The sequence below is a fragment of the Watersipora subatra genome, chromosome 4, assembly GCF_963576615.1.
Source record: "Watersipora subatra chromosome 4, tzWatSuba1.1, whole genome shotgun sequence".
NCBI classification, from domain to species: Eukaryota; Metazoa; Bryozoa; class Gymnolaemata; order Cheilostomatida; family Watersiporidae; genus Watersipora; species Watersipora subatra.
This window is the reverse complement of record NC_088711.1, coordinates 54379810-54395034: the sequence shown is the minus strand read 5'-3', so window position 1 is coordinate 54395034 and position 15225 is coordinate 54379810. Positions and strand designations below refer to the sequence as shown.

At 36.6% G+C, this 15225-nt stretch overlaps 1 protein-coding gene across 1 annotated transcript in view; it reads left to right on the top strand.

Moving 5' to 3' along the window:
* The window catches only part of LOC137393730 (phosphoglucomutase-like), a 65954-nt gene that overhangs the window by 44485 nt on the left and 6244 nt on the right, over window positions 1-15225 (top strand). The window contains exon 10 of the mRNA XM_068080411.1: window positions 2143-2277. Coding sequence (XP_067936512.1) covers window positions 2143-2277 — 135 coding nt within the window. The remainder of the gene's footprint in view (window positions 1-2142; window positions 2278-15225) is intronic.

Here is a 15225-nt window from a genome sequence, read left to right as displayed (position 1 = left end):
GCTGCAGTTCTATTTCCTGTTCGTAGAATCTAATATGGAAAATCATAAGTTACAAGTTACATGAAATGTCATCTGCCAGAGATTGTGCTGTTAAAGGTTACACCTATTATCTTATCTCCTTGTTATGGTGTTCGTTGTACGGCTAAGTTCTGATGAAAAGATGAAACACTAATACCACACTTTTAGCAAGAGGTCTTGTGATTAGAATGACACTAAATAATTTTAACATGTGACCTTCTTTGATTTGGTTTTAGGATTCCATAACGGATATCATCTTAGTCTTGAATCCTGGTGTCTAGGTGGGATAATCAAATCTGAAAAAGGTTCACCAATTATTTGCTACAAAGAAGAACCCTTAAATATACAGTCAACAGCATATTGTACTACAGTCTCCACTATATTTCCTAGCAGAGAATATTGCAAAAAATTGAACAATGGTGTTGCTTCATAGTTTTACTGTAGCAAAAAATGGAAGATTTTGCTGGCATCGGTTTTGCAATATGCAAGTTTGATGAAATTAGAAATTAAATAGCAATTTGCCTTTTTGACCATAAATTTTGCAGCTGTAAGTTAGTATGAGTATTTTGATTGACTGCATTTCTTAGCAAAGGCCCCTAGAAGAAACAGGTCCTATGTTCTACGTCCCCTAGAGGAAACAGGTCCTATGTTCTACGTCCCCTAGAAGAAACAGGTCCTATGTTCTACGTCCCCTAGAGGAAACAGGTCCTATGTGCTACGTCCCCTAGAGGAAACAGGTCCTATGTCCACTCAAATGGAAGTTTTAATTACACTGTCCTTCAGTTAATCGAATACATGATCAGTTACAGAGCTTTAATGAAAATAGTTTATACGTAGTTGTCTTACCAGTGCTACTGCGTATGCGAAAGAATGCCAAACGATCAGACCGTATGCCGCAACGGTATTACAATGAAATCTCTACTTATGAGCGCTTCTACATATCGTCTTTTTAACATGTGATGTAAAATTCCAAGAAATAATTATTGCAGCTTAATAAGAAATTGAAAATGTTGGTGAAAATTAAATAAAAGTCTCAGAAATTGTGTAAAACAAGTGGCCCAAAACATAAGCAAAAAATGTAAAAATGGTAAAAAACATATGAAATAAGCTAATGAAAACTCTATCTAGTCTCAGGTGAAGTAAGTTGTGCAACAGATATCTCTACTCCTACCTATACATCACTATGTCTGTTTGATCTTTCGCTTGTTTTCATGATGGAGTGACAGCAACAACCTCATTTCATTAACTATTACTTCATTGATTTAATTTTTTTACGACTTATTTGAGATTTTTTTATTTTTTTACATGTTTAGCATGTCAATTAAATTTAAGGCTCTGTATAATTAACTGCAGTGTTTATGATGGAATTATAGTAGGATTGTGAACTGTAGAATGAATTGCACTATGTTTTGAGAATATTTGCTCTATGTGTTATGCATGGTTTTAACATGTGGAGCAGACGTTGGAATGAAATAACCTTTTAGACTGTGTTCCATGAGTGAGCTTCTCGGAATTACAGTCAAATTGTCTACCCTATCACTGTTTTTATGAAATGCACACTTTCCTGTTGTCATTCCCTTTAAACCATCAGGACTGAGTCAGTTCCAGTAAATCTGATATCCCACCCATTAAAGAGTTCTAACTTGTTGCAGTTCCATGATTTGAAGGTGTCTATGGTAGGAGTTGCTATCCCTTTGCTGTATTTCTTAGCTTGAACATTATTGCATTGCCAAAAATATATTTTAAAATATCCAAAAGCAGTGCGATAATTGCAGGCTTTTTAATTGGTTGTGATCGATGCGGTTACTTATTTCTGTAGATTTACAATGAGAGTGTTTTTTAGATTGAATTTAGGTGGAGTTCATCGTTTGTATCCGCTAACAAATTGAACTTTGGTTAAATTGTATTTTATTGCATTAAACGGGTAAAAATGACCACATTGATGAGTGCAGCAGATTGTCGGGATTGTCAGCCAAATAATGCTGGTTGCAGCTCAAATGATTGACTATTATTGATTGTATGACCTGAAGGATTTGTTTTGCAATAAATAGAGTTTTTATAGCAGAGTGTCAGTGTCAAAGTTTTTATTTACCACTGTTTATCTCTACTTCCTGTTGGTTGCAGGGAATCCGGGTTATATTCACCGATGGCTCCCGAATTATCTTTAGACTGAGTGGAACCGGCAGTAGTGGGGCGACTGTGAGACTGTATATCGACAGCTATGAGTCGGATGCGAAGAAATGTGGGCAAAGTGCAGAGGTAGGAGAAGTTGTGTGCTCAATCGTATTAAGACTTTTAAATTAGCCAATGACCTTAATTGTACCCTTAATTGGGAGGTGAGAGAGAGAGAGAGAGAGGTCTATATGAGCGTTAGAGAGAGGTCTATATGAGCGTTAGAGAGAGGTCTATATGAGCGTTAGAGAGAGGTCTATATGAGCGTTAGAGAGAGGTCTATATGAGCGTTAGAGAGAGGTCTATATGAGCGTTAGAGAGAGGTCTATATGAGCGTTAGAGAGAGGTCTATATGAGCGTTAGAGAGAGGTCTATATGAGCGTTAGAGAGAGGTCTATATGAGCGTTAGAGAGAGGTCTATATGAGCGTTAGAGAGTGCATCACATGCGAAGACCAGTGTTCTGACTTGCTTTGGATGGACAACAGCCATTCTTACCTGCAGCAGAATTAACCTATCTACCATTGGCTCCACGTGTTATGCAGAGCAATGGGTTATTCATAGAATTACTCATAGAGTTATTCATAGAATTACCCACAATGTTTGAATACAAAATTTAGCTTTTGTTTTTGATTGGTTAGTAAAAAAAAACTTTTCTAAAGATAATTACATATGAAAAGTTTGTTATGTGCATGTTTTTGCAAAACAATTTTCCTTGATGAACCAAGTTCAATGTGGATGGACCCTGGTTATTAATTGACATATGATGCATTGCTTGATTGGATTGTGGTGGTTTTTTCAACAAAAGAAAAGTGTTGCGTGTCTTTGCTCATCAGGCTAGAGAACAGTTTTGTCGATAGCCTGCATGCTGGTCTTCATTCGTAATCATTATCGAAAGTACGTGTTTCTGGTTACTAATTATCTGCTCGGGTAAACTGCAGCGCCATCTAGTGCTCCGGGTTGCTACCATGTTCTATTAGTCCGTTTCAAGAGTTTTTAGCTTTATTGATATGAGACTAATAGAGCTATTTCCCTAGATTCAGAGAGGTTAGTTTCAAGTACGCGATAATAGAATATGTCTATGTGATAGCATATGAGGGATATTGGTGTAACATCAACCTAAACTCATGACAATCGATACAGTGTGCAGATATGTACCTCATCAAGTACAAACTCTATGATTCTGTCTTGGAGTTTTCTTACTACGGCTAAAATATCAACGAAATATTTGTGTGTCATTAAGCTTGAACCCGAGGACTTCAATGACAGGCAGTGAGTGCGATTAGACCATCTTATTGTGTACAGTCCAGTCTCGGTTTTTACCATCTCAGATCTTAAACAATTTACAGTTTTAACAAGCAGCTCGAGATTTCTTCACCTTTCATATTACTCGCTCTTTCTATACACAGCTTAGTGTATGAGATAATGTGAAAGTACTTTGAAAATCTGTTTCAAAGAATTGAAACCGATTAAAATTAATTATGTTTGCTAGTCATGGGAAAACTGGTTTTAGAATTTAAACAAATCGTTTTTCAAACAGTCGCCTGAAACGGATTAATGTGAAATGCTGAGGGCAGACTACATTAAATTAATCTACTGAGTACATCTGATCAGATTTAGATACAATCATTTGGGTTGAAGTTGTTGAACTTGGCACGTCTCTCACTCGTATGATGGAAGTTATCAGTTAAATCGCTCGTTATTTTGTAGTAAAATGAACTCATAATCAATGTACAGCCATTTTCAACCATTTCCTTCTCTGGAAATGTAAACAAGCACTTGAGTTTTGATTATTCTTTATATTGCTTTGATTTTTAAAAACATAAAAGTATTTTAAGCACCTATTTTAATCGCTCAACAATCATGGTTGGTAGTCATTCCTCTGTGATGTATCGTCCATTTTATCATATTTTTTGTTAGTTCATCATGAAGGGTTGTGCTTAAAGCAGACGATGGTCTACACTGTTTGGTCATGCTTGAAGATGTTAGAAAGGGTGTGATGGATGCAAGATGGTTAACAGATACCTGTCCTTATTTCGTTATCAATGAGTGAACTGATGATAGTGGTTGTCTTCTCCTGCCATAACATTTTTACAACAATTCGAAGCCATCTAATTGCAGAGCTGATAACTGTTATAAGGCTTGCATGAAGTGTATGATGAATCAAAAGCTGTGCAACGCCGACATATATGTAATTATATATATATAAATACAGTCAAACATGGATAACTCGAACTTCACGGGACCGAGCAAAAGTGTTCGAATTATCAGAGCGTTCAAGTTATCAGAGCACTGTCACAAGTCCATGTATTTACTTATTTATTAGTAGATACATGTACATATGCAAACTATAATATAAATCAAAAGCACAAATGGCTTGTTTCAAATTAAATGCTTCTAATGTAAAGTTTAAAACTTTTTTATCAAAAAGTATAGAGATTTTTCTATCACTTGAAATTGGTTTGTTGTTTGAGGTGATGTTATTGCCAGGACGTTTTTTTAGATTGACATTGGCAAAACTTGATCGTTGTTGAAATGCTCAAAAGAAAAGACATCTTTTTTTTTGAGCGTTTTACCCACGATCAATTTTGCCAATTTTTCTTGAAGTTTATGCAACTTCAAGAAAAAGTTACCAAAGAAAAATCCCTTACTTTACCTGGGATTCGTTAAGAGCAACACTCCGAGGCAGTTCAATTAAAGGTTTTACGAGGTTTAACGGTACATTGTATATCACTCACGCTTTTTGAATGGATACTTATTGAATGTACACACGTATTCTGTGTTTAGGTCAAACGATGAATAGTTTTTTTAGCTAAGACAACGTATACGTTTAATAAAAACAATTTTTAAGACATTTTAAACATTCAACATTCCGGCGTTGATTCAACACAGAATCAACGTCGGAAAACTATTCGTCACGGGCTAGCCGGGTCACGCACTCAAGGATTTTCGCCACGCACATACAAAACAACATGCTGTTTTTGTTTTGTATGTGCGTGGTGAAAATCCTTGCACGCGTGACCCGGCAAGCCCGTGCTATTAATCGTATAGCAGTATAAATCAAATTTGACCAAACCTTTAGAAAAGTCGTTGACAAAATTATTTTGCCGATGGTGGTAATAACAACGCTTATGAATTACGAAAAGATGAGGTTTACCTCTATGGCTTTGAATAAAGTGATTTTCTAAAGCGATAACAACCGTTTCGGTAGCCGTTGGGCAAAAAAACAGTTCGAATTAACAGTGTTGAGTTCGAGTTATCTATAGGAATTTATCATTACGTGGGAACGGACCAAAGAAACCGTTCGAATTAACCATGTGTTCGAGCTATCCGTGGACGAGTTATCCATGTTTGACTGTATATATATATATATATATATATATATATATATAAATTGTTTCCTCACCCCGGATACTCCGTATGGGTGGTAAATTCTGCTCTAACTCGGGTCTCCTACCAGAGACCTGGGAGTTTGAGCACTCGCCTCAAGATCTTAGCTGTTCCCAATAGCGCACTTTTCTGCAACTCACCTGAGTTGATTGTTGTTGGTATATTATATATATATATATATATATATATCAGTAAAGAATTAGATGGTGTACTTGTCTTTTTTCAGCTACTGTCAGTTTCTTGCTTGCACAATCATCAGGCTGTAGATTTCAACAGTTGAAATCTACAGCCTGATGATTGTGCAAGCAAGAAACTGACAGTAGCTGAAAAAAGACAAGTACACCATCTAATTCTTTATTAATGTATACTGCTCCATTCTATGTTGAGCACTCTGACTTTAGTTTTAGGTATGATAAATTTCAATACATATATAGATGCATAACGACAAGAAACATACATAAATTAGTTTAATTGTTGCTTTCTGTTACAATTGCAACTTATTTATTTTTGTGAAAAATTTTCTTTACAACAATAGAGAAGCTACAATAAAAGCCTGTGGCTGTCTGTTCTGGTTTTTGTTTGACCTCTATAACAAACAACTACAACATCTCATGATACATGATCTTATATATGACAACCTCCTGCCTGAAAAGTGGTAAATAGTAGGCTAACCGCAAAAACAGCACTCTCATTGATTCCAGATTTTTATGTATAGTATACATATTTTTTAATGATAAGATATGAGATTTGTATCATTTTTGTTAAATTCCTCTTCCTTCTAATACTATTTCATGAAAAAAGTAAAAACTGATCCAATATATTAGTATAGTAACACAATATGGAGTTGTCTGCTCAATGAGAGCAAATTATTACCAACACTCTTGGTTTTCATCTCCTTAAAAATATTTTTCTCAACAGGATACTTGGTTGATATACTGGTTTGGATGTCATAGCTATAGCTGTCATTATTTCACCACTCGTTTGATCTAACTGGGTTTCCTTCTTGAGTTACCTGACTAAAATAGTTGGTGGTTTTCTCATAACCAACTTGGCACACTTCCCGTGCGTGCCGGATGCACGGATTATAGCTAAGTTACTTGGTTATTTTCAGTCTGTTATTCAGCCAATAGATTAAGTAAAATCACTCTTTTTATTCTCAAAGTTTTTTCGTCGAAATTGCCAACACGGATAGCAATACAGCCAAATATATTTTTCTATTTTTATTTTTTACTTTTATTATTTTAACTGTTGTTCGTAAAAAAGTAATTGAACATGTAATGTCTTCTGACGGAAATATGTTTGCAGAGTTGTGGGGTTGAACCCAGGCCCTTTGAGCTATCACAGAGCTTTCATGATCGCTTCATGGAAATGTTCGGTTAGATTTTAATTATTAAGGCTGAGGATGTATTTGTATAACATTGTCTGTGCAAACAGGTACCTTGTTATCAGGTTATGTAAATTGGGTGTTATCTGATATAGAACTAGAAAATGACATAGCGGCGAAAAACGTGAGATGAAGAGATACAATAGCATGGATGATGTTACATGATTTTCACGTGACAATGAAATCTGATTTATTTTGAAAGAATCTGATATTCCATTTAGTATAGCATTGCTAGTGTTGGAACTGGTTTGGTATGGCGTGATGCGTGAATGGTGAGTCATTGCCCTATAGGAGAATGGACAGACTGGCATGGAGACCTCTAAAAACAACCATGACTAATCGAGTTACTAAAACAAATTGATAATAATGGTAGTACCGTGGGGAAAGTTAGCTCCTGGCGGCTCCACGATAGTTTGACATCGTTGATCAGTTGGTGTCCTCACAATTTTAGCAATCAACTGAAAGGCTAAAAAATTCAATTGCTTAGGATGGTTTCTTAGCAGTCTATCAGCGCAGAGGCTGAGTTTAAGGCAGGCATGAACGCTTGACCTGAGCTCTTGTGTATTTTTATCTGTTAAGATTGACAATCCCCGCTGTATACATATCAATGCCTGTTTCATCTATCACAGATTGCCACGTAATCACTGTAATCGTCTGTTAAGGGGAGCTACTCGTCGTCACAGTAATCTAACAGTCTGCGGGCTCACTAAACCTGGTTTGTGTGTAGTTCTGTGGTACGCAGATTATGTTGTAACAGTGCAAGGATTCTGTATACCGGGACTTGGTGCCAAAGTGTTTTGCGAAGGTAGAAGCGATAAAACGTGCTAATGTATTTACCATCGCTCTGCTAAATTAATATACCAAACAGTTGCTGAGCGTGCTTGATATAATGGGAACCTCGGACTGTGTACGCTTAGTTATTATATGGCTCCTTGACCTACTTCAAAGTTTGACCTATATAACCGGCTGTAATTTGCATTAGCGCAACATCAATCTCTTCTCATTTCCATGTTTTGACACATTGAAAACAAGCACATGCCATCAGTTGCCACAAGGATACCGGACGCATTCATCACAGCGGTTAATCTCTTGTCCAGAACTCCATTATTCTCCAAGCGAAATGACAACTTTAGCTGGTGCTTCGTAAACTTCTTCGAGATTAGGCTAGCCAAAGATATAATGATAAGACGTTGCCACGTGTAATGGTTGCCGTGTGCAGAGGGATAGCAGTTGTTTTGCCTGCAAGCAACCTCGGCTTGAGCAGTGACACCCGATCTCGCGAATACTGAGGATTAAAGTCTATGAGAAGCGGTTTCTGTCTTGTCTAGCCAATGAATAATGGCCCATGTCACTAGCTTCAGCAGTCAGATTTTCTACTGCGAGAAATCTCATCATTTTCTTCTGTTGTAGTTCTATGCTGGTCGATATCGATTGGCTTTAGATTAGTTATACCATCGTTATGTAGAAAGATCTGGAATATACCAACTATCAAATCTTTCTCCGATCCCCTAATTGATACAATCTTAAATGGTATAACATTTGCAAATGTTAGACATCGTAGGTAGACGCACCATAGCTGGTCATACGCTGTGTTTGGAGTTGCCCGCTGCCGACGAATTCACACTCTACTGTTGTAGCGATTCAAAATTGCACTATATAGATCTTTCCATGATTCACGATGCATCCCTCAAAACAAAACTTGTTAAAACAGACTCACTTCATGGGTCACGGTCACTTTTCGATTCATACCTAGTCAACTAGTTGTACAGCAGCCAGGATGCCTGCTCGCGATTTCATTTTTGTGTTTCGATTTGGATCCATCAGCAGTAAGCATTTCCGTGATGTCGAATAGTGCTCTTACAGCAAATGCTTAGCGAAGGGAAACTGCTTCGGATATGTTCAGATTTTGCAGTTTCTATGATTCGGAGTGGCAGCATCTCCGCACACATTCGAAGCATATGGACACAAAAGCTTTATCATTTTCGCTATTACTTTGGTTGACCGGCAACAGAGCATCAACAAACCTACCTTATAAACTAAAGAGGAGTTCGCATAACAACTTTTTTCACAAGGTCTGACTCGTTGTTTTCCCATTCTGACACATGCCAAGAAAATTCCAGAAAAAACGTTTGCTCATTTGGCACGCTGCTCCATTGTGCTGATGTATTCCAAGATTTCCATGTGACTACAGTATCACTATATAAAATGACAATGAAGTTCCATTGTACACATTCATATACATCCTTATACACATAGATATACACATACACCGCATATACACATACGTATATGCACATACATATGTGTATATACACATACGTATCTACATAGACATATACATGTGCATATACATATAAACCTATATACATAATATACATGCACTTGCATATACAAATACATGTACATATATACACTTCCTTATACCCATACATGTACATATACACACACCTATATAAATACACCTATATATACACGCACGCACGCACACACACACGTATACATATAAACAGGTTAAACTGGAATCATTTGAAGGGATGACTCACTGTAGCCCTAGTAATGCCCTAGTGCAGGTTTTCGTTGACCTATCGTTGACCTATCAAGGAAGGCCTTTACTGCCTTCTCATGAGTCATCATTACCAATTATTAGAACACTTTTAAACATACAACAAATCTTTGTCTGGTATAAGTTATTTCAATGCAAATTATAAGCAGAATCGGCTGAATGTAGTATGGAAGAGGAATTTAAGTATAGAAAGGGAGTATTTTGTTACTAAACAGATCACTTACGAATGATGAGACTGCATATTTATACAATGGAGAGAGAGAGTATGGTTGGTATTTAGCGTATCATAGAAACGGAATGCGGCAATCTTCAACGACCCTCTGCAATAGGCACTGAATAAGTAATACATGATAGCATAGGCTATGGTTTCCTAAAACATCCGGGTTAATAAGAATCAATGAGGTTTCGGTTTGATAAGCAGTCAATTTGATATGGCACCATTTCCAGGGGTCAGCAGTCTTTACTTTAGCTTTATATTGAGGCTGGTTTTTCCACTCCATGCTGAATCACCCTCCGCAAGGTTGCGGTTAAAATGACTAGCTGGCTAGGCTGTATCTATGTGTACATTACATAAACCTATCTAAACACCTGCTGATGTTATCTATATTACATTGAAAGTACTTGGAAATTTGTCTTTGACTCTTGGTCACAATTCCATAGGAATCATGGATTTTGAAAAGCTTCGTTTATATAAGTGTGCAGATTTGACCAACTGCTTTAGCATTGCAGCCGTATCGGAGTACAACAACTGAAGTAAAGACACACAAGTAATATTTTAATTTGATTCTCCTTATTGTTTTTCGCCATCAGTTCTTGCCAAAGGCTGTTTGTTCAATGTAACTTCTCATTCCTAGCCTGCGTTCTGATTCTCCAAATCTTGAGCTTGTGATTAGGAGTTATCTCCCATGAACATTGAAACCTTGTCATAGCTCATGATTAAATCTGTCATCCATGAACACTGGAGGAATAAGCCTTCTCCAAAGAGTTTATTTGATGCTAAGTGTAATGTTACTCAAGAAGTCACCATGAAATTCTAACCATAAATTATCCATAACTAGCTGGTTATTGTCGTAATCCCATCAAGTTTGCGGTGCTTTGATGCATGAATGGTTTGTGTTGGTCTATCCTGGGCAGAGATCAGTGTCTCGCAGGCTGCGATGCTGGTATTTGTGGTGTAGGAGAGCGGTTAGTTAGCCACAAGCTGTACATATTGAGTGCAAATGTCATATTTACAGAGTAATTTGGCATACATTTGAATCTCTGAGTCGCGTACAACTGCTAGTTGTTTACATGTGTGGCTGTACGTCCATCGTACGTATTAGGACAAGCAGGCCGGAGACATGGTAGATAGATAGATTTGAACTTATTATCACTGGTCAATGTCATTTTAAACAAATTAGGCCATGAGACAAAAATCAAAAAAATAATAAAGTGAAGTACATTATATGTATTGAAAGAGAAAGTTTTTTGTATAACTCTGTTCTATAATGTAAATTAGCAAGGTATTGGTGTCTAGTTTGTGAAGTAGGAATGTAGTGGATGGTCAGACAGATTATAGATCTGAGTATTTCAGACAGCAAATATCTAATAATATGGTTAGTTCATAGTTAGTTCAAAATACATTTATATGCTGATCATAATTGTTCTTAGAAGATAGCATAATCCTAAAACATAATTTTTGAATGAGTTCCAATTGTTATTTATCCGCTTTCAATACAAAAAGATCCCAGCTTGGAGCAGCATAAAACAAAAGGGGCAATCTACGATTCTGGTGAAAGAGTGATAAGCCTTCTGTTTTGTACTTAAGGTAGGGCCACATGAGACAAAATTCTCACGAAATCGGCGAAATTTGGACGAAACGATTCGTACGAATTGACATTTGGACGAATTCGTCCATCGTTGGTTGCGCACGATGAATGAATCCTGAATTGGACGAAACGTCAGAAATTCCTACGAATCGTTGTTTGATTGGTCGGTTGAAAAGGTTAGTTGAATGTTGAAGGTCGTTTTCTTTTGCGCATGTTTGTACTGAAGCAAATGATTGAAACGGAATCGGCTTTAATTTACCACCGCGTTCTGATTGGCTAGTTGAAAGTTAGTTTCATACGAATCCGTGGTGGGGAAACTCAGTGTGGCAGGTCAGAAATTTCGTACGAATGGAATTTCCCAGATTCATTGAAATTACACGATACGTGTGGCCTTACCTTTAGTTTCTGAGCTGAATTGGAGCATGGCTTGATGGTCTAGTTTTTGAAATAATAACTAGCTTGAAAATACACAGAAACCATGGCTGAGTCGAAATTCTTTGACCGTAAATTTATTAATGGTCAAAGAATTCCGATTCAGCCTGATCTGTACCAATGACGCACCTTGACCTCAATGAAGTTTTTGAGACATTATGTGAACTTTGACCAAGTATTTATTTCGACAATTGGATTAACTTTCAGCATTCGATGTCCAAAATGTCTTGCAGTTTTCCAAGTAATATAGATGATGCATTAGTTTATTTTAATTATATATATTTAAATATATTTAACTATATATATATTTAACTATATATCGTGTAAGTTGAAATAAGTCACCCTGCAAATTCCTATCACTCATTCTGTCACTAAACCTACACATTGCCAGACAACACTTCTGTTTACGCGTCTCTGAAATAAAATACAGTCAAACATGGATAACTCGCCCTCGGATAGCTCGAACACATGGTTAACTCGAACGGTTGTTTTGGTCCACTCCCACGTAATGATAAATTGCTTTAGATAACTCGATCTCAACTCTGTTAATTCGAACAGTTTTTTGCCCAACGGCTACCGAAACGGTTGTTATCGCTTTAGAAAATCACTTTATTCCAAGCCATAGAGGTAAACCTCAACTTTTCATAGTTCATAGGCTTCCTTATTACCATCATCGGCAAAATATTTTTGTCAACGACTTTTCTAAAGGTTTGGTGAAATTTGATTTCTACTAAACATCCGCTTAGCGATAGCCCTTCGGAAGCAAAGAAAAGTGAGGTAACCTTTGCATAAACTTCAAGAAAAATTGGCAAAATTGATCTTGGTTAAAACGCTCAGAGAAAAAAAGATGTATTTTCTTCTGAGCATTTCAACAGCGATCAAGTTTTGCCAATTTTAATATAAAAAACATCCTGGCTATAACATCACCTCAAACAACAAACCAATCTCAAATGATAGAAAAATCTCTATTTTTTTTATAAATTTTTTTTAAACTTTTCATTAGAAGCATTTAATTTGAAACAAGCCATTTATGCTTTTGATTTATATTATAGTTTATATATGTACATATATCTACTGATAAATAAATAAATTCATGGACTTGTGACAGTGCTCTGATAAGTTGAACGCTCTGATAACTCAAACACTTTCGCTCGGTCCCGTGAAGTTTGAGTTATCCATGTTTGACTGTACCAATAAAAGTTCAGATTTTTTATTTGTAACTTTGTTTTTTAATGTTTAAGTTTTGGCAGTTATTTTTTACATACCTGTAGTTTCATGTTATTTATTGTTTTGACGCTTCATGTAGTTAGTTGAAATATTCATCGTCGTGTTTGCTCTCCGTTACCAATTAAACAAAATAAGCTGTATTCTTAAAAGGTTATTTTTTAACAAATGGCAGCTTTGACATGCATAACAAATATAGGAATGGATTTGTCAAGTTTTGCCTGTATAGTAAATGAACTCGTGTTTAGATAGAGACAGGAAGGGAGAATAGCCAAGGCTGGTGTTTTAGGATACAAATGTTGAGCAAAAGCTATTCTCGGATATGGATATGCTAGTGGCAAGACAGACGAACACGCGTGTTCGTGTGTTCCTTTGATGCTACACGCATGTAAGCCAATTAAATTATGCGCTGAGCTGCTGAAGGCTATCCGCAGTGATCTTTTACTTGTTTCATTAGCTGCGGAAATGGCAGGCTTGTCGTTTCCGGTAACTTCTAACTGCAATTGTGCGAATTACTGACAGAATCAGCCAATGAGATTAAGCGATGCAAAAAAAATCCGAATAAATATCGGTAATGTTCTTTCCACCTCATACGTTTTGCCGTTGCCATCCGATGTGTTTGACTATTATAAATTGTGTCTGCATACATGCGGAGTCGTCCCCCCTCGATGCCAGGTTCGCTGTATGCCTGCGTCAAGTACATCGTTTTCTGTATCAGTAAGAAATATTTGCCTGCGTACCTACTCCGCTTTATTAACATATTATAGATATTTTTGTTTCTCGGAATGACCAGACACCTGCTCTTTCTCTCATTATCATGGCACTCATATATCAACCAAACTGCCTGGTAAACTTAAGATCTAAGGGTGTTCTATGTAGCAGTTGTTACAAATGTATAAAAGGCTTTCACAGTTTTCCTTATGTCGACTTTATCTGACAACATATAAATAATATATTTGAATAAAATTTAGTTTTATTATTATTTATTATTATTTATCTGCTGATGTTACATAAACACTGCGGTATGGTTGGTATGTAGTCAGATTGTTGATACGGTGCAGACCATGGATTATTCTGCTAAATACACCGGCATTGTAGGTGTGCATACTTTATTACATATTTCAGACGATTTCACAGCTTTCACAATTTTCACAATTATTGCCTATTACTGCAATATTACTCTATTCACAGACTTCAATGACGATACATCGATCTTCACAGACTTCAATGACGGTATATCGATTGGTGTGTTTCCGTTTTGATGAACATTGGCTCAATTCTATTTATTGATGAATTGAATTTTTGAGATCCTCTCGCCTCTTGTAGCCGACTAGCCGCAATTATTGGAATCGACGATATTCAACTTTGGCATCATTTTACTTGTGACTGCTTTCAACAACATCTCGTCGATCGGAAGGATCAGTCAGCTCAGATAATAGTCATATTTACACATGCGACTTTGCAGAGGAAATCGCAAAATATCTCATAATATGGCAGACGTTTTTGCCGGTACATTTGCTTTGGCTGCCAAAAAAGTTTTTGTTTTCATTCTTTGCTGGCATCTGCCATTGACTACCAGAAGAAAGATAAATATGCTCTAAAATTGTTGGAAAACTTAATATACAAACCCGAAGACAAAAAGTTCCCTTAGATTTTGAAGTTTGTTTTTTGTTGGTCCCTGCAGGATAGTGTTCGCCTGAGTCATGAAAAGTTATTTTTAAACTGTGATGGTCAACATTAGCATGAACAGGATGCGATACTCTGGTGCTAATAGGTAAAGCTAGTTATAAATGAGTAGAACTGATTGCTGAAGAGAGGATCCGGGCACTGGTCATGAGCCAATTGCATGCCCCTGGCCAGACTGCACCAGCTGCATTGTATCACTCATAATGTATGACTCATAATGGCTACTTATGCATCTTTATCCACTAACCTTAACCTTTCACCACCTTTCTTCCGACGTTCTAAATTGCTGAATGATTTCTAGCCTATTGCTGGATTTTCTGACTGCACAGGAAACCATTTTGCCGCTTTTTGCTTCTATATACAACATTTTAGTTTTTAGTTGTTCACATCGGAAGATTGATTTTTGCCAGACTTATAGGCATGCGTTATTCTGATATTAAATATTTTTTATTCTGATATTAAATATTTTCTATTCGAGTAATCAAAATCGTGAGAGCGTCAGGTTTATTTTCAATGTCATGTTTAATCCAGGTTTCGTAATCCATGGCAA